Source organism: Eublepharis macularius, chromosome 17 (genome assembly GCF_028583425.1).
Source record: "Eublepharis macularius isolate TG4126 chromosome 17, MPM_Emac_v1.0, whole genome shotgun sequence".
Classification (NCBI taxonomy): domain Eukaryota; kingdom Metazoa; phylum Chordata; class Lepidosauria; order Squamata; family Eublepharidae; genus Eublepharis; species Eublepharis macularius.
In genome coordinates this window covers 34645234-34665547 of record NC_072806.1, presented here as the reverse complement: position 1 = coordinate 34665547, position 20314 = coordinate 34645234, and the positions used below count along the sequence as shown (strand labels likewise).

At 48.3% G+C, this 20314-nt stretch overlaps 1 protein-coding gene across 5 annotated transcripts in view; it reads right to left on the bottom strand.

Moving 5' to 3' along the window:
* USP32 (ubiquitin specific peptidase 32) overlaps positions 1-10770 on the bottom strand; it is a 190444-nt gene extending 179674 nt beyond the window's left edge. For 2 of the 5 annotated variants that reach the window (XM_055001294.1, XM_055001295.1), the window contains exon 1: positions 10542-10770. In XM_055001294.1, the coding sequence (XP_054857269.1) occupies positions 10542-10599 (58 nt within the window). In that variant the 5' untranslated portion in view covers positions 10600-10770. Of the gene's footprint in view, positions 1-9141; positions 9226-10541 lie in introns of those variants that run through there. The other 3 variants (XM_055001297.1, XM_055001298.1, XM_055001296.1) reach the window with 2 other exon arrangements.
* Positions 10771-20314: the final 9544 nt, after the last annotated feature.

The following is a 20314-nucleotide window of genomic DNA, read 5'->3' as shown; positions in this document are numbered from 1 at the left end:
TTATTTATAGTCCATTTTTCCGTTTGCGAGAAACAATGTAATATGACTAGGATTGCAGAAATCTAAGGCAAGGCGTATGTATTAAACATGACATTTTTAACAATGCAACCAAAGGCATTGCAGAAGTAGAACTAAAAAGCAGCGAGAGCAAGATAAAACATACAGCAGCAGACACTGAAGCATCTTCCTGAATAACTATGTTCAAATGCAGCTCTATTCCCTCTAGGAAAACGCCCTCCAGAACAGTTTTGTTGCACACAGTTGGCGGAATGTCAGAAGCGTGGGAGCCTTCCTGACCTCCTCAGGCCAGCGATTCCAGGAGGTGGGGCCACAACAAAGAATGTGTGTGTACAAGCAGTTGTTGAGCTTGCCCATTTGCAGGGTGGCACCTGCAGAACGCCTGGCTCAGATGAGCGAAGCTGTCGTGATAAGTCATAGGAAGAAATAGTAAGCAGAGGAAAGAGGGAACTCGGGGTTCAGAAGAGAACACACAGGCGCCATTTCAGTTAGCTTCTCTGCATGGAAACTTTATTTTAGGGATCCTTCAGTGCCGCTCACCATTGCATTAGCCAACTTCTTGACAGATCATAGAATTAGAGGGCTGGAAAGGACCTCTAGGGTCATCTAGTCCAGCCCCCTGCAGAATGCATAAAACTCACAAATACCTCCCACACACCCAGTGACCCTTACTCTATGCCCAGAAGATGGCAAAATCATGACAGCTAGAAGTTCCAGAAAGACCAAGTCAAGCCTCTGAGTGGCTTAATGTGTTACAGATATGCAGCGACAGAGGAAAGCTCCCGCCAAGGCGCTTCAGCAAGGAATTTCTTGGTCCCAGATCAGTTCCATATTCAGGCAAAGAAATTAATAGGGGAGTCTATGACTGCAGACAGTATGAAACCTCTGGATTGGCCAGGCCTAGGATGAACACTAGGAGCATGGATGGAGTTCCATCCGTTAGAAGAATAGTATCTTCTGCACACCATGCAACTCAAGCTACTGACTTCAGGGACGCTTTGGGTACAGCCATGCACAGCCTCAGCATAACTCTGCCAATTTCCCCTTCTGGTGCTCCCCCAGCCATGTGCTAAATAGGTACTTGTTCATTTCCTCTACCCTACAGGAAGTACAAGATCCCAATGTGGCTAAATTCCAGGCCCAACAGTCTATGCAAAAAGTGCTTGTGGCCAGGGTTTGCCCAACCACCCCTGTCAAAATATAATGAGGCAACTGTGTACAAGCAGTGAAAAATTAACTTTGGAAATGTGAATCCTGGTCAGACGTACCGGCTTCAATGACTCAAGTATGAACGACCCGCAGCCGCTTACGTTAATAGACTTCAGGACAAATGTGACATTTCTAGACAACTCCAGTAAATTGCTTAACTAATTCAATTACAAAACCAAGTTACTATCCATCAGAACTCCCCTCGTAGGATGGAAAGGAACAGCGCCGACAGGGATTGAAAGCCAAAGGTTGACAAGCCTTCAAACCAATCCACAGCTCCAGTTCCAGTACAGTAGAGAAGACAGCTGTGGAGTCCAGTTGCAGACATCTAATGCAGCCTGGCCTTTGACTGGGCAGCACTCGGTAGGGAGCACTCCCTCCCTACCGGTGGCCTGGGACTTCCCATGAGGGGACCAGCTCTTGAGACACGCCTGTGTTCACACAGCTCATTTGGAACATTTTACGCTTTCATGTACCCCGCAGCCATTTTCACAAGATAGCCTTCTGTCCTGTTTAAAAGCTTCTTAACATGGAAAACTACACACCTTTGTGCCCCTGACTTAGCACATTGATCAAAAACATCCTATTAAACTTGCCAGTTCACCTTGGTTATGATGAAATTGAGGAGGGGGCAGTATTTTAAACCCAACTCTCGTAAACAGCAGCCTAGGTGGCAGCTTGTTTCTGGTGCCAGGGAGGGGGGATTGCACCTGGATGCTCTCCCTCCATCTAACATATACAAGTCGCTCCCCAGAGAACGCTGGATGTCCAGGAAGAGTAGACAAGGCCAGCCATCACCCCCCCCCCAATCCCATTGTTCTCTGTGGCAGTACAGAAGGGCGTTCGAAGGTATGGGCCTGCGGTCTGGAGTCACAGAATCTACTTGACCAATCTCACTGGCTGCTTGCCAGAACTTAGCCTTGGAAACCTTTCGGTCTTAGTTGGTTAGCAGCATGAACTGAAGCTAGAAAGCAACAGCCAGCTCAGTTTCGTGTCAAGTCCTTCACGTCTCTGCTTGAAACGCTTCAATGCCACACAGAGGGGCTCAAAGAGGGAGGAGCACAAGAGGTTTTCATGCCAGTTTCTATCTGCCACCTCCATCACTGGCAGGGGCTGGCTTTGGAGACTGTCTCAGCGTTCTTGCCAAGCTCAGATTCTTGCCCTGTGCCCCTGTTCTGGACTGGCACATTGCAAAGGCTTGCTTCTCAGATTCAACGCTGATGGGAATTTAATAGATGCCACCTGCCACTTTCCTGTACAGAGATCTAGGAATCAACAGCCTACCACTGCAGCCACCTGCACGTCCTGCCTGGATCTTTAGAGAAGGCAGGTGGAGCCTGAACAGCCTATACCAGTGGCCTTTTAAATCAGGACACAGGGATCGCCACCGTATAGCTGCACTGCTTTATCCTGACCCAACCTCCTATGATGGCTCGGCTGATAAATCATTGTCGCAGAAGTGGCAAGCTCCCACTACAGGTCACTTTATATATATTTAAGTGCTCCGGCACCTATTGTGTACTCCCACTCCTACAACTAGCAGCTTCCTCCCCCCCACCTCCACCCTGCCTAAACACAGGTAGTAGCTGTCACCTCCAAAGGACGAAAAATTAGCACAAACTCCTCCCTTCCAAGGGGACAATTGGTAAATTTTTAGAGGACTGGAAGGAGATGGCAGACCTCTCCTCAACAGGCGTGCAAGACAAGGCCCCCGTAGGGACCATCATACCTGGGTGCAATCAATCAATACATCTGATCACACATTAGGAAGATAACATCAACCCTGATCATCGGCTGCTAAAGCAGTCCTAGCAAAAAGATAACCTGCTGAAAACCTTCTCAAAAAGACTTTTTAAAAATGCTTTCCTTTAGATCGCAAGTTCATTAACAAAAACTTACCCAGCCTGCCAACGGAAAGCGGTATAAAGAAGACCGCTTTTACAAATGTGCGCATGTTTTCCCTCTGGGCCACAGAATATGCTTCAATACTGCCTATCAATTGCCAAGTTTCAGAGAAAGATTCTTCTGCATCCCACTCAACATTTATACAGGGGGGGAAATAGAAGTGCTGTCACTCACAATTTAAGGATATCAAGATACGGTTTGAATTACACCTCTGGTTTGTCAAATTACACACACACACAGCTCTTGAGAGGGGGAGTCTTTCCTTCCTCTGCTTGGAGAAGAAACACCGCAAAGGTCTGCAATTACTTTCATCAAGTATCTCTCAACACTTGAAAGGATTCTTACTAAGTATAGTAGTTCATTATGCTGGTTTCTGTTGTGTATATACAATATAAATTTGTTAATGTTCAGCTTCCAGCTGTCTTTGCTTGTTTTACTGTAAATTGCTTTGAGCAACGAGAAAAAGGGGACATAGAAGAATAGTAAATAAATAAATATACACACAGGATAGGGGACTGAAGATGATTCTCCAATGTACAGAATGCTCAGATGACTGGACCAAAAGCCTTGAAGCGTCATCCTATACAGTGTTTCTCCAGTTTAAACCCACTGAAATCAGTCGGCTTAGACTGCACATGACTGCACTGGTAGAACAAATGTTTTGTCCTTTGATAACCTAGTAAACAGTTACAGAACAGACACTCGCCTGGCAGGCTCTGGTGAGCCAAGATTGTGTACAGAGAGCCTGGCAAGGAAGACTTTGCACACTGAATGCAAACTGGTCTGTTTGAATTTCACATGGGGTTTGCAAGGCCAGCCTTATGTACCGTGTTCAAATTTAGCTCTGCATATTGGTTTGTTCTTTCTTGTCCCCACCCTTAGCTTTCACCTTGTTTACATGTTCTTCAATGTCCTTCAGTCCGTATGTGCCTAGATATAAGGCAAAAAAAATTACCAAAGATCTCAACTGGATGCTTGGATCCAGAGACCAACACTGCAGGGGGCATTAGACACTTGTCTCTCCAGAGGAAGAATACCGTATCTCAAGTCACGTATGTGATATGGCAGGGTGTGTGGCTGATAATATTTTTTTTAAACCCACAAGGCATGTGGTGAACAGTTCACACTGCTCTCAAGATCGAGTATGAGAACACTATATATCTTCCCGACTCAGGGCAGGGCAGGCCACCCAAAGAAATGTGAGGTAGTTTCCTAGGAATGTATAATACTATCTATAAATAGAGTAGCTTAAACAACTTTTAAAAAATATTATCCTTGCTATGAGGAGCATGCAATCTATCCAGAAAGAAGCAACAATAAGGGTCGAATGGAAGCAAATGTATACATGTACTGCCGTTATTATTAATGTATTATTTTCTCCCATTGGGCTTTCCATGCAGCTGGTGAAGGAGGCTTTTGCCTAGCACAATTAACCATTTTATCCCTACAGATTATTTACAATGCAATTGGGAGTGGGGGGAGCGTGCACAGGGAGCCAGCTAAGCAACTAGGCATGTGTCTGAGATGTGCCGGTGGATGGCCTCAACAACACCGGGCCCTGGCCGGGCACCACTGTAGAAATGCCATGGAGTAACACCCGCACAAACCACCATGCTAACAAAGAAGGGGTGGACTGTCTCTAAGCTGTAACAACTGGCAGAGAGTTCCTCCATCAAAAACCACAGTGCAGCCCCAAAGGCTCCCAAGTGCCCCCCCAGGCATGTTTCTTCCAAATATAGCCGCAAGCAATCACCCCTCCCAGCCGGCAGCGCTCCGCTGATGGGGGGGGGGTCTCTTGGCCACACACTCCCCCCCCCCAGCACTGCTAGCATCTGAAAAGCCATGCAGCTTGGCATGGCAGGAGCAGGGGGCCTGGGGTGGACGTGAGTGGGCTGCTGCCCTGGGTGCAGCCTAGAGGGGCTATCTGTTGCTGAGTCTGTCCTCCCGGTCCACTGCCTCTCCATGGGGAAGGGTGGCATCAAGGGTCATCGGCCGGATCACTGGGCAGCGATTGCCTGTGCCTCTGAGTGCCACGCACAGGGTATAACCAACTGCTGTGGTCTGATGGGTGGGTGTCGTTATGCCATCTGTGCCTTGCAGAGGGGCGCATGTTCTTTCACCCTGTGGACTGTCCATAGGGAATGGACCAGCAATGACACTTTTGCATCCGCGGCCTCCACAGGCCTCAGGATTGTGCTCCCTATCTTTTATCCGGCCTGAATTCCTCATGGCTTCTACAGTGGCTGACACAATCAAAACAAAACTGGAAAAGTTACTGGCGGTCTGCAAACAAAAATGTTAGCCTGTTAGCCTAAAAGTTATTTTCAGTTGCGGGTCAAAAGGTAGGGAGGCACATCCCAACTTTCCTAACATGTCCCAGCCTCCTGGAGATCCTTGCTTACTGCACACGACCGGCCAAGAGGCAATTCACAAGCCTGCCCTAGGGAAACACACCAGCCAGCCTTTTCATCAACAAAGACGTTAAATGCCCCCACCCCTACATGGAAGCTCAAACCTGCTACAAGAGCATACACTGGTCATCTTTCGGCGCAACATCTCTCACCTGCTGTCTACACAGCCAACACACAGCAATGCCAAGAAAGAATCAGCACTGTTTTTACACACACATAAACAAACACAGGGAATGGTTCACTTGCTGAGAAACAGGCAAGTTATTCATCCAACCATCTACCTGTCCAAAGCAACCAAACGGCTCAAAGAACCCTTGGAAACCGAAGACTACAGAATGCACATCTCTGGCTCTGACACCACCCATATCATTAAGCAGATACTGAGATACAACCTCTGAAATCCTTTAAAATATATGGCAGGGCTACCACTTACAGAAGCTATGTCCAAAATGAACGCAACTGGTCTTTTGTGTACCAAACACTGCCCACACCCCAGCCACTGGAAGGCTGCAAATAAATCTGCAAGACGTATTAAGACACAGATTAGGAATGTCACTGAGTTCCGCAGCCCCATCTCCCCTGTTCGGCCTTCAGAATCTACCTTTCACACAAGCAAATTCAAACTGAAACAACAAATCTTTATTTTCATGCCATCTCCTTCCACTGGATGTTTGTCATTACATTTACATCATTTTTAATGTTTGTGTGTGCGCGTGCGTGTGGGTGCATCTTCAGCATGAAAGAGGCATGAGAGAAAAGCTGGGAACTCCTGTCATATAAAGACTCACAACAATGGATTAAAACAAACAAACAAACAAACAAAAAAGATAGCCCACTTGCCCATAATTATCTAAACAAATCATTTGTGTCCTAGAATCAAATCGTACCAGTAAGATTCACTAATCTCCCTAACCTGGTCATTTGGAAACTCTCCCTCCCCCAGTCCTCTAGGCAAGGTGTATAGCAAGCACGGCCAACTTCACATTCTCTCCCCCACCCGCCAAATAACGACCTCCTATCTTACAACGTTTTATGCTCCAAACCCTAGCAGCTTAACATCTGTGGCTTCTTGTCCTCTTTTTAAACTACTGAGAGATAAGCCGCATAGTGGAAACAAAACAGGAATTTCTGACACAGAAGTAATAAATTCTCTTTGTCTAGTAATGGCTTCCTACCATTGCACTGCTCAGTTGTGCTTTTGGGGGGAGGAGAACTGTAGCTACCAACGCTAAACAGCAAAACTAGGGGGCACTTCCCTAGTCAAAGCAGGCACTCACACAGACCCAAACAACTGATACAAGCACTCCAGTATGGCTGGGATAACTTTAGGGAGACACCAACACTATTTCAAAACCAGAAACTTCAACTCTCTGTGGAATGCACTGGCAAATTTATTTTATTTATTTATTTTATTTACGTCATTTATAGTCCGCCTTTCTCACTGAGACTCAAGGTGGATTACATAGTATGAGGTTAATACAATCAGTATCATGTAAGTACATTTCAACACAATACCATAAGGTAAACAGATTTAAAGACATAGCATCAGCAAGGATCCAAGACAGAGATACTGAAGCAAAACATAATCAATTCTAGGACTAACATTAGACAGCATGGAGTGATGGTTGTACATAGGAGTACATAGCAGCAGATAATATATGAGGCAAAAATGGTGATGAAGTCTATGACCCCCAACTTGTTAGTGAAGCACCTGAGACCCCATCCCTACAAGGCAGCCCTCCCATTTGAGTAAAAAGCCTTTTGGAATAGTTCGGTTTTGCATCGTTTACGGAAAGCCAGGAGAGTGGGGGCTCTTCTGACTTCCTCAGGCAGGTCATTCTACAGGATAGGGGCCACCACAGAGAAAGCCCATGTACTACATCACTCAGAAATGTTTTAGTTATATAGCTAAAAAGTGACTCTTCACCTAAGCCGGGTGTGCTCCTGTTGCTTCCAATTAAGGACCAACATGCACACAAGTGCCAAAAGGACTGCACAAGCACAGTGGTGAATATCGCATCATATCAAAATGGTCATATGGAACATTTCAGCAGGTTGGTCACCCAGACTTCCTCTCTCCTGCCCCTTTTGGCCTTCAGAGCAAAGCTGAGAAAGTGCAGCTGTGTGGAGCGGGGTGGGGGGGTGGGGGGAGAGTTGCCAAGAGTTCAAATGGCAATGGGTCAAGCACCGTTCTACCCATACTCATTCATTTCTCCATTCTATGAGTATTTGTCTTAATGTAATTCTTAAACACGTTTTGTATGTGACCAACACATATAAATGTGATCGGCTATAATTAGTGCAACAGACGCTTTCTATCACCTTACCCTAAAGTCACACACCTCAAGAGCTGCTGCAAGAATATGTACCATGGGTGAGAAGCGCACAGGAGAAGCGCATTGGGATAAGCAGCAGCAGCTGGAGAGGCAAAATAAGGCAGCGCCTGTCAGACGAGGAAGCAAGATCCTCTCACGTCACTGCATGTAACACAGGCGGCGTGGCAGATGCCAGGCAATGTCGTGGGAAGCCAGCTAAGCCAGCTGCCAAAAGGGATGCGCTGGGATCGGGGTGGGGTCTCGCAGCAGCAGGAGCTGTCCATCCCCTCCCTTTGCAGCGCAGTCGAGACTAGCTGGAGAAACAAAATAAAGGGGGCCAAAGAGTGCAAGGGGGCAGCGGGCACTCCAGTCGAGGGCTGACATGCAAACAAGTGCCAAAAGGACACGACGACCCGGAGGTCTGGAGGCAGCTGCCGCTTGGCCCTCGAAGCACAAGGTGCAGTCTGAGGCAACAGCAGAGTCAGGAACTCGAAGCGCTACACGTTGCTTTACGCTGACAGACACTGACAGCTCCGCTGGGAGACGCCGCCGCACACTGCCAGCTCCCTCGGCCCCAGAGGAAATTTCCTACCCAGCCTCTCCTCTTCCACCAGTAGGAACAGTCCTCAAGAAGACTCATCTCCCTCCCCCCAGACACAGGCAAAGACTCCGTCTCTCTCCGCCCAGAGCACTTTCTGATCAGGCCTCTGAGCCTTCACGTACCCCCAAGCCTTCTCAGGACACAAGCAGCAGCACCTCATACCTCACAGCCCTGTGTTCCCCAAGATCAGCAGGAAACCATGCCCTACCAAAGCCCCCCCTGACTATCTCACCCCCCAACGTCTCTTGCCCATTCCCCACACATGCGCCCTTCTACAAGCCCCTCACCCATCTCCCTGACCTTTCCTCGGCCAGCCAAACCAGGACGCTTGCTCTCTGCCCTCTCACCATGTGGACCCCCCTTCCTCAGTATTTTCTCGGCAGTTGCCAGCATTTCCCACCCCCCTTAATTTCTCCCCTATCTCAATCAACAGCACTGCCCTGAAATCCGCCCCCCCCCCACTAGCCACCGCCATCTGGAAAAGCTCTTCACCACCATCCCAACCAACCAGGCCCCGAGCCCTGCTCTCCCCACACTAAGTCCCCAGAAAGTTTCAATTCCCACCTTCTATCCACCACACCTCCACCGGGCCCCCCAACATCGAGGCCACAGCTCCCTCCTTGCTCCTGCCCACCCTCAAAGGCCAATCTCCTCCCCTGGGCCCATCCATGCAAAAGGTCACCTCTCCATCCGCAGCCATCTGTGTGCAAAGCCTGCCGCTGCCCTCTTCGCTCACCCTAGGAGCAGCCCCAGCTTTCCTTTCCATTCCGCTCCCAAATTCCCATGCGTATATCATTTCAGCAGCAAGTGACATTCCCAAAAAGTTATTCTGCCAAGTCCAACCCATTTCCGGCCACATCCCTTCTACCCTGGTGGCAAAGCTTCCTCTCCATACAGTTTCTACCACTGTAGCCCCTTTTGCCCCACATACTTCCCCATTAACCTGAAGCAGCGTCTGCAGCTACAGCTGCAATTGGAGGCTGGCACACCTCCCCAGTCTCAAGTTTCCTCAATGACCCACAAGCTAGACCAACTACAGTTCAAGGCCAAAGAACCTACCAATCTCTCCAGCGCACAGGCTGCCATACGCTTTCCTGGGTGCTACCTCATGAACCTCACAGCCCTCAAAACACTGATCTTGCCTTCCCCTTGCAGCGCAGCTCCCCAAGCAGCAGCCCAGGCAGGCCTCCTGCTCCACACCACTGGGCGACAATCCCACGCCCATCTCGGCATAGCTGCACAAATCCTGGTTATTCGAAGAAGCGAGCTGCAATTCACCAAAGCTCACACCCTACCACAAATTATGTTCGCTCTTTTCTATTATTTGTAGCCATTATATTATGGAGCGAATGGTTAACCTTTTCTGTTTCATCCAATGTATTTACCCCTTTTCACATGGTACCTGTACTCAGAGAAGCGGGCGTGATTCCCAAAAGCTCCTACCCTGCCACAAATGTTGTGAGTCTGACAGGAGCTCCTGCTCTTTTCTCCTGCACAATTCCTGCCACCGCCACCGCGGCCCCTTCACCTGACGCGCCCCTTCCCCTCCAGCATGAAGCCCTCCCCTTCCCCTCGAGTGCAGCATCCGTGCAGGCAGCGGGGGTCCATGCCAGCCTCCTCCCCACCCACCCACCCAGGCGATCACGCCACTGGGCAACGAAGGGAGGGCGCTGAAGCACTGGCAACGTGTCCCCTCCCTGATGCTGAGAGACCGCTGGCCAGAGATGCTCCCTGCCAGCCCCAGGCGTCGGGTGGGCCCTGGCAGCCCACCGGGCATGAGCCCCTAAGGGTTGCCAGGTCTGGGTTGGGCAATTCCTGGAGATTTGGGGGGTGAAGCCTGGAGAGGGCAGGCTTGGGGAGGGGCTTCCACGGGGTATGAAGATGCAGAGTTCACCCTCCGCAGCAGCCATTTTCTCCAGGGCAGCTGAGCTCCGTCGCCTGGAGATCAGCTGTAATTCCGGGAGATCTCCAGCCCCCACCTGGAGGCTAGCAACCCCGCCCCAGAGGCAGCCCCCTCACAGCTGAAGGCCCCCACTCGCCCCGAGCCCCGCCCCTCGTCCGCTTGCCCCGCCCACCGCTCACCCCTCCGCAGGGCCTCGTCGTAGGTGAGGAAGCCGATGCGGGACTCCTTGTTGCCCATCCCGTCGCCCTCAGTCCATGGCGGACGCAGCCGCCGCCAACGCTCGCCACGCCGGACTGGACCCCGCTCGGGTGGGCGGTCGCCGCCGCTGCTGCCGCTGCTCCGCGGCCGGGCGCCCCTCCGCCCCTAGCGCCGCCGCCGCCAGCGCCGCCGCCGAGGAGGAGCCCGCAGAGGAAGGCTGGCCGCCTCGGCCGCCTCCATGCCGCATCACGTGACGCCGCCCGCCCCGCCTCGACCCGCCCCCCGTGGGAGCGCCGGGGCACGTGACGGCGGAGGGGGCGGGCTCGAGAGGTAAAAAGCGGGAGGGGAGGAACCCGCGCCCGACACTTCCGGCTGCCGCGGGAGCGCCGCCTGGAGGCTGCGAGGCAAGGACTCGCGGCAAGGCGACATTCACATGGATAGGGAGGATGTGATTTTTACGCGCACGCCTTTATATGTATATATGTATATATATGTATATATGTATATATATAAATCAATCCATTTACAACAAATGCACCTATTTATTTATTTATATCCGGCGGTTTGCCCCGCACAGTCAATCGGGAACCGGAACTGTCTAATCATCGCGTTGTATCAAGTCAGCTGCAGCTCCTTGGCTCAAAGCGTGACTCCGCCTCTCCCACCTTTTCTACGTCACTTGACAGGAAAGGGGGCGGGGCTAGTCATGTTGTGGTTCGATTCCGAAGGCGGGGCAGGGGGCGGGGCCGCGTCAAGGCCTCTTTTGTCATAGAAACGGTGGGGGAGAGCCGACTGCTTAAACCATAGAGTAGAAAAGGCTAGAGTGTCTCCGTTTCATACGCCCCAAACGACCTTCCGATACCAAAACGTCTATCCCGGAAGTGCTTTTACTTTGGGGAGAGCCGGAAAGGTTCCCTCCCCCCAGCTTTTCTTGTTACCCTCTCAGCTTTCTGTGCCTCCCTGAGAGTGCTCAGTCCTCGTCCATTTTTTAAAATTGTTTCTTTTTATTAATTTGGAAAGCCATTTTTAATACCCCAGGGAGTTCCCCAGATATGTAGCCAGCCACCCCTTCCTAGGGTTGCCAGCTCCAGCTTGGGAAATCCTAGAGATTTGAGGGGGTGGAGCCTGGAGATAGTGTGGTTTGGAGAGGGGAGGGACTTCAGAAAGGTATAATACCATAGAGTCCCATATAGGGTGGCCCGCCTCCAGGTGGTATACAATATAACAAAGCTTTTTCGTTGGACACTACAAATAACATCTGGGAAGACACCTGTATAGAAAGAAAAGAGAAGGAAAGACATCAAATATATTAAGGATCATAAGTGATTCATACTTACCATCTCTTCTACCCACGGAGTACTTGCCTTGTTCCTAAGAGGATCGGAGTGGGGCATGGAGTTCCCTGCATGGTTTGGACTGTGAGATAAGGACATTCTTAGAGATAATTAGAGTATATGAATGCACTGTTTGCACATTGTATGAATTTTCACATATGTATTGTCGAAGGCTTTCACGGCCGGAGAACGATGGCTGTTGTGGGTTTTCCGGGCTGTATTGCCGTGGTCTTGGCATTGTCAGGAACTACAATGCCAAGACCACGGCAATACAGCCCGGAAAACCCACAACAGCCATCAATTTTCACATAGTGATTGTCCTTTTGTTAAATAATAACAACTGAATATTTTTCTAGCCTCCAGGTGGTAGCTGGAAATCTCTCAGAATTACAGCTGATCTCGTAGCCATAGAGATCAGTTCCCCTGGAGAAAATGACTGTTTTGGAGGATGGACTCTGGCATAATAACGCTGCTGAGGTCCCTCCTCTCCCCCAACCCCACCGTCTCCAGGATCTGGCCCCAAAATCTCCAGGAATTTCCAAACCTGGAGCTGGCAACTCTACTTCCAAAGCGTCCTTTTTTCCCCCAGGGGAACTGATCTCTGTGGCCTGGTGAGCAATTGTAATCTCCAGGCCTCACCTGGAGGCTGACAACTACTTGTCAGGCCGGTAGCCATGGTGTTCTGCAGTATAATCTTGTTGATCTCAATGGTGCCACCAGACTCCCATCCTGCTGCCGTCTTGCCAGTCGGTGGGTGATCCACTGTGCAGCTTCATGATCTAAGTAGAAGCCAGCCAGTTTCTATTAGATACGATTTAGAATATTATTAATCAATTTTCCCCAAATAATCCTTCAAAGTCTCTTCCTATCTGCCTATTACGTTTTCCCCAATCTCTTTCCAGGAAGGTCAAGACTCCTTCCGTCTCCTAGTTTATAGTGATAGAAATGTTCAGGAGTTACATCTCACTTCATCAGAGGCCATTTGGGTTTTATAGCTACAAAGCTAGTGCCTTCCAGGATTGCAGATTTCAGAGGGTTAGCCATTTAAGTGTGTTTCAACAAAACAGCAACAGGAGTCTTGTGGCACCTTCCTACTCAAGTATACTCAAATGGGTTCACTCCCAGGGGATTTTTCTTAGGACTGGGGTGAAAGTGTGTGCTATGGCATGAGTAGCTCCATAACACAATTATTTTTTGCATTGTTGAGGAATCCCTTTTTGGCTTTCAGGTGCAAGCAGAAATGAGATAGTTCAACAAGTACTTAATGATACATTACATTATATAAACTCCATCCCTGCAGGCAAGATATTCACTTGGCACACATGAGGGTTTTTGCTATGAGGATAAAATGGAGGAGGGAGAATGATGTTTTAAAGCATTTTTGTACATATTGGGGAGAAGAGAAAGGTACAAATATCTCGTATCATTTTTATTATATGTCTTATTATATCTCTCAGAATTAAGTCCTCTGTAATATGGGTTCCACTGCCCTGCACTTTCCTTTTGCTGCTTTGTTTTCAGCTGCTTGGTTGGCCCTGCCAGTGTCATGGAAAAGACATGTAATTACTCTCTGTTCTCTTACTCATCAGTATGCTTGGGCCATTCATGAATCAACAGTTAATTATCGGTCCTTGTTCGGTGGGAGAGAGGGGGTAACTGCTTTTCACTTTTTTTCTATTTATGTACTGCTCTTCAGGACAACTTAACGCCCACTCAGAGTGGTTTATAAAGTGTGTTACTATTATCCTCACAACAATCACCCTGTGAGGTGGGTGAGGCTGAGAGAGCTCCGAGAAGCTGTGACTGACCCAAGGTCACCTAGCTGGCTTGGAACGGAGGAGTGGGGAATCAGACCCAGTTCTCCAGATTAAAGTCCTGCCACTCTTAACCACTGCACCAACTTTTAGCTAACCAAAGCCACTGCTCATATTTTTTATCACTTAAGATTACAATAACTCAATTGCAAAATAATCATGAAGACATGTAAATCACAGTGTGGCATAATAGTTACTGTCTCTGACCAGTATTGAGGAGACCTGCGTCCAAAGTCGCATTTAGCCACAACTCCCTGGGTGACCTTTAGGGTTGCCAGGTCCCTCTAGCCTCCCGCTGGGAAGGTTGGGACCTAGCACTTACTTTTACCCCTGCCGGTTTCCATCTTCATGTGTGCGCAAAGCGCACACATGCTCCAGCAGTGGCTGGATGACATCACTTCCATAAGTGATGTTACCATGCTGGGTGTACGGCACCAACACGTAAGTGACATCCTCGCGCTGGCCGCGGGAGTGCTCCCACGCTCCACACGGCTCCAGTTCAGCCAGTTTGGGGACCAAATCGGCTCCAAACGGAGCATGGGGATGCTCCAGCGGCTGGTGCAACAACATCACTTATGGAAGTGACGTTGCTGCACTGGGTGGGCCTGCCAGTGGCAGGCAAGCTCCAGGAGTTTGCCCCCTCCCAATCAACGGACAAGGGGGCAAACCCCCAGGAGTTTGCCCACCACCAACGGGCACCTGGGAACCCTAGTGACCTTGTACCAATGTCTCAGTCTAAAATCTCACATGCCTAAACCGGGTTTTTGCTGTGAGGATAAAATGGAAATGGGGAGAATGATGTTGAAGTCACTTTTGTCTGCACTGGGGAGAAAAGAAGGGCATAATACATTTGTGTTCAATTCAATTATATTCTCACAGGGATACACAGTTCCTTAAAGGGTCAGTACACAATTCCAAAGATACAAATAGTTGAGGTAAATGTGAAGTTAACTGAAGTCCCTTAATGTATTATCTGTTTTTCTTTTTTCTTCCAAACCCTTGAGAACTTCCAGCTTTCCAGCAACCAAACGTGCTACCAGGGTGGGCGCGTTTTCATGAGCTTCCTCAAAGTCGCTTAACATACACAAATGTCTAATGGAACCAAAGCCTTTATATATTATTTCCTGACATGATTTTGCTCTCCATAGGATAAATTCCTCCAACAATACAGGCAACTGTCTGCTTCCTAACGTAATTTCCAAAATGTTCTTTGGCTCTAGGGCCTCTGAGTTGACACTTTTCATGGCGTGGAATAAGCTAAACATCCTCACCTACTAATTGTTACGGATCAAACTGCTACTAAAGGGAGGGCCAACTAGGACCAAAGGAACCAGATTCAAAGCAAGCTACCTTAGGAGCAGTATACCGTGTTGGGATTTTGTATTTGTCTGCATGCATTTACAGTAGCATTAACTTACGCTTGGCTCCCTTTCAGAGATTTAGTGCCGAGAGACCCACCACGCTCTAAATTGAGAGCAATGCATTACCAGGGACGCATATTTGAATAACCAAGCCTGTTTGTAGGAAATCATTGGGGAATATGCTATCTGAGCAGTTGAACCAGGGCTTTTTTTCAGTGGGAACGTGGTGGAATGGAGTTCCAGCACCTCTTGAAAATGGTCACATGGCCAGTGGCCCCGCCCCCTGATTGCCAGACAGAGGGGAGTTTAGATTGCCTTCCGTGCCGCTGGAACGGTGCAGAGGGCAATCTAAACTCCCCTCTGGAGATCAGGGGGCAGGGCCACTGGCCATGTGACCATTTTCGACGAGGGCGATTTAAACTTTAAAAAACTCCTCCCTTGTTCCAGCTGTCCCAAAGTGATGTCATTGTGTGGTCCTGAGTTCCATGCTGAGTTCCACCACCTCTTTTCTCAAAAAAAAAAGCCCTGCATTGAACTAAACCTGAGAAGGAGAATGCATTGTGCCATGAGGGCAGCACAGACACTTCTGGGCTTAATTACCAAATATTTAGTTGCCAAAGCCACTCCTCTGGAAGAATCTAGATTTTTAAAAAAGTAGAATCTGCCAAGTAATAAAATGTTTATTTTTCTGGTCAAAGGAGAGCCTCTCTTGCAAAGTCACGGCGCTACAAAATTACCCTGAAATCGTACTGCTGGAAAATGCAGCAAGATCTGAGAGGAAGATGTATGAAGGAATCGATTTGCACTCGAGTGCAATGTGCACTCACAAAAGGAAAGATGAAGAGTCAGGTCACTGAAATGGGTTTAAAACAGGGAGTCGGGGTGGTGGTGGTAGCGGAGGCCAGTAGAGTCTTGATTTAACTCCATTCCCATCATTAAGACATCTGAATTTACATCACTTCAATAAACAATCAGTTTTTTAAAAGGAAATACTGTGCATTGTAAAAGAAGCTCTAGAGACTTTCTGTTTTTCGGAGACTTCATTGGTAAATTACAACTACTAGCCCTGAAACAAACAGCACATGGTGTTTGTTAGATGCACCAATCTATAAGGCATGAATTACAGTTAAGCCACTGAACTAAGGCAATGGGTCTTGCTTAGGCTTAGCCAAAATACGGCAACTCTTTTAGGGAATGCTTTCATAGCTGTGGAAAGCCCCCTTCTGCCCCCTCAAAACCTGGCAATCTTTTAGAGGGCACACTATGGGCTGAACATGTCTATTCGTTACTTGGTGGAGGAAGGAAAGGGGTGTGCCCCATCTTCTCTCACTGCTCTGTGAAGGGGGCTTCATTGCAGGAAGACCCAGAGCATGGGCCTGTTTCCTTAGCAACCTTGGGATGTGTTCCAATCCCCACAGAGGGGGCAATGATGCCCAGCCATCCAAATTGTACCAATACAGCAAGACCAACCAGGGCTTGTTCAAAGTAATTTGTAAACTTTCAGGTGGAGCCTGAAGATCTTCCAGAATTAGAACTGATCTCTAGACTACAGAGATCAGTTTCCTTGGGGGAAATGGCAGCTATGGAGGGCAAACTCTCTGGCAGCACAACTTGGTTGAGCTCCCTTCTCTGCCCTCCCCAGGCCCTGCCTTCAGGAATTTTCCAAACCTGAGGTGGCAACCCTTCTCCATACACCTATCCTGGGCCATGCCACTCTGCTTGGAATTGGCTGGTGGCCCGTATGGGGAAAACAGTCCCCTTCCATGCTACTTGCTCGGGGTGAGCCGAGTCCCTCCTTGGCACCAGCATTACACGGCCCTAAGGAGCTGCTTGCTTGGCCCTGCCACTGTCACGGAAAGGTACCCGGAGATTCACTAAAGAAGGACAAAATCCATCCAAAGCTTGAACCACGCAGATTTCCAACACATGCTTGATTCTCTAATTTAAAAGCTTAAAAGCGCTATATTTGTAATCTCCTTCATGCGTGTCCTTAAATTCTCAGATTGAGGGTTCAGCTTCCCATTTTCAGTTTGGGGTTGCTGGTTGGCTATACTTGGTAAGAGCCTGCTTTAGTTTGGTGACCTTTACTCTCAGCTGTTAGTCTTTTGCCTTGCAAACCCCACTAGGGGACTCCATAAGTCAGCTCTGATTTGAGGGCACTTTCCACCACGCTCAGCCCACTGTCTGCGATAGAAATCATTCTGTACATAGGATTGCCAACCTCCAGGTAGGGCCAGGAGATCTCCAAGAATTACAACTAATCTCCAGAGAGCAGAGAGCAGATCCCCTGGAGAAAATGGTTGCTTTGGAGGGCAGACTCAGTGGCATCATACCCCCCAATCCTGCCTTTTCTAGGCTCCACTCCCCAAATCTCTAGGAATTTCCTGATTTGGCAACCCTATCTGTACAGCGGTTTATGATGTTGCCATTCTGAAGTTTATGGTTCCGAGTCTTTTCTACAAGGCAGCAAGCAGGTTAGCGATGAACTCCTGATCCTCCATAAAGCCATGTCAGTCTGTGAAAATTGCCGGCAGGCTTTGCTCCAAAAACCTCACAAGGCTCCCACACCTTTGCCTTTGTCTTTTATTTATATTTGTTTTGGAATTCAGCCTCCCCACACAAGCATATTTCCCCCAAAGACACACAGTGGAAAGTTGCAAGATAAGAAGGAAGCCAGTGCTTTATTTTTAAGCAAACATTTTCACTCCAAGAAGATAAGATTAAAACAGGCAAATCTTACAAGCAGCAAAGGGGACGTCCAGCTGCACAAGATCAGGAGGAAACTTTTCTCAGTCTCCGAGGCAAGCATATGCTGAAAAGAAGTGGTAGAGGACAGACCAGCTAAAGGAGCAGGGGTGAGATGACAGCCAAAGCCATTTGTGTCACAAGGAAAGGACTGGTTAAAGATGATTTGGAATTTCTCATTGCTACTGTTTCAAATCCTACTCCATGATAAAAGTCTGTACCATATTGCATGGGCTAGAGTCACAGGAGAGAGAGAACCCATAATGCTAGCTCTCGGGATACTGCTTTACTCAACAAGTGATTGAATTGTGGATTTCACTGCCAGCAGACAGTGAATTAAAAGGTGAAGACAGCTTTAAAAGGTGAATTAGGAAGATTCCAGGAGAAGAAGTCCATCAATGGCTACTAGCGTGTCCAAAAACTAAAGCAAGGATGCTTTTCTGCTTCTGAACTACTTGTTTTAATAGGTATACAAACTGCATCCATTTATTAATGAACCAAAACTCATATTATGATTTTTTTTAGTCAGGTGACATTCCTAATACCTATCAGTACAGGAAAGCTACCCCTGAGCATTTGTGTCAAGCAGCTGTTAGACCTCAGTCCTTGCTGAGATGGCAACTGACCTGTTCCTGTTCTGGAGGCAGGCGTCCCCAGTGTTCTTGCTCCTGTGGGCATCTTTGGAATGTAGAGAAGGGCTGGTAAGCGCCTTCCCAAAACGGCTGTCACAGGAGGCAGAGGCAAACACAATACCTCTTCTTTACAAAAGCATTGCATGGCAACCATGTTGAACCTACAAAGCAGTCTTATTCAGTATCCAGACTAGAGATGGACATGAACTGAAATACGAACCAAAATTAAGCACGAACCAGGCCGGTTCATGGTTCGTAAACCACGGTTTGTCAGATCCCATTTCTGACGAACCACCATGAACTTTTAGGCTGATTCATTTGGTTCATTTTTTGGTTCGTCACTGCAGACAGCCTGGTGCCAATCAATCAGTTTCCTAGGCAACAGGAGATGGACTTCCTGCAGACCTTCTGCTGACCCGGAAGTGAACTCCTGCTGGCCAGGAAGTGACCTTCTGCTGACCTGGAAGTGATGGTTTTCTGACCTGGATGTGATGTTTTCACGAACCAAACGAGCCAGTTCGCGAACCAGGGGCAGGTTCATGAAAGTTCATGGTTCGTGGTTCATGAAATTTGACGAACCACATGGTTCAGGGTTTTTTCAGATCGTGCCCATCTGTAATCCAGACACTGATCTTGTCATGGTTAGTATTATCTGTGCTTTGGTTGGACTACTGGGAGAAGAGCAAGCCTGGAGAAGGTGGTGGGTTTCTACTCCAGTCCTGAGTAATCTTCCCTCATGAAACAGCCCAGCTGCCTGCATAAGGCTAGAAAAAAAGCACCCTCCCTGCTTTGCAAAAGAAGCTGATGCAACAGTTGATCTGGCCCAAAGGGGGAACAGAAGCACACACTGACCAAGGGAAGCCCAGGTGCTTACCAGTCTGCCTGATCTTCCAGCAGCTGCCGGTCATGGAAAACCCTTTCCTTTGGATGAGGGTGGTCCATAACAAGCCCTGCCTTTAACATCCCCACCCAGTTTATGAAAAGCTTGGTGGGTGCCAGGGGAAGTAGTGGCAGGCCCTACAGCAGCACATTGGAGACCCCCACTGTAGCGAAACACAACAGAAATACAAAATAGAATCCCCAGCTGACCCTTATAGTACCAGACCTTGCAGGAACATAACATGTAGCAGGTGGGTTACCACTGGAAGTCACATGAAACAGCAGTCTTGCTGAAATCAAGCAGATCTGGGTCTGGACGAAACCTCATAGGAGCTCACTTTGCATTTCATGACGGAAGAAAGCTGGGATGGAACTGTAACAAATTCATAGGCATATCTCTTCAATGGTGGGAAGAATAGACTAGTCCATTTTAGAGCTAACCAACTACGAAATGGGGACAAAAGGGGTATCCTGCAATTCATAGATGCCTGATGAGAATTGCCCCCCCCCCATGAGGTGTTATTTTACACATTGTGTGGTACAGATACTCCCACCTGTCCAAATGTAATTTTATAACAGGCCCAAAGAATCCTGCTTGCAGCAGCCTCAGTAGTTTTTGAATGTCATCTCAAAATTACTTCTGTTCTCCCCACCACCACCACCACAAACACAACTGATCCAACCAGAGGTTGCCAGAAGTGCAATGACTGGTAGCAGTGTAATCCTACAGCAACCTAGTAGAATGATACAACTTAAGGCATTTTCAATGCATAACACCCAGGGAGTAGTTTATCTCATAGAATGCCCATGCAAAAAATATATATATAGGGAGTACAGTCTGGGTGGTGAAGACTAGGATACAAGAGCTCCAATCTAAAATTAGGAGGAAAGAAGTAAAGGAACTTTTAACAACACATTATTTACAGGGTCATAGAAATGAGAGAGAACTAAGATTTGTTGTGCTTGAAGTGGTACATGACAGGGAGGGT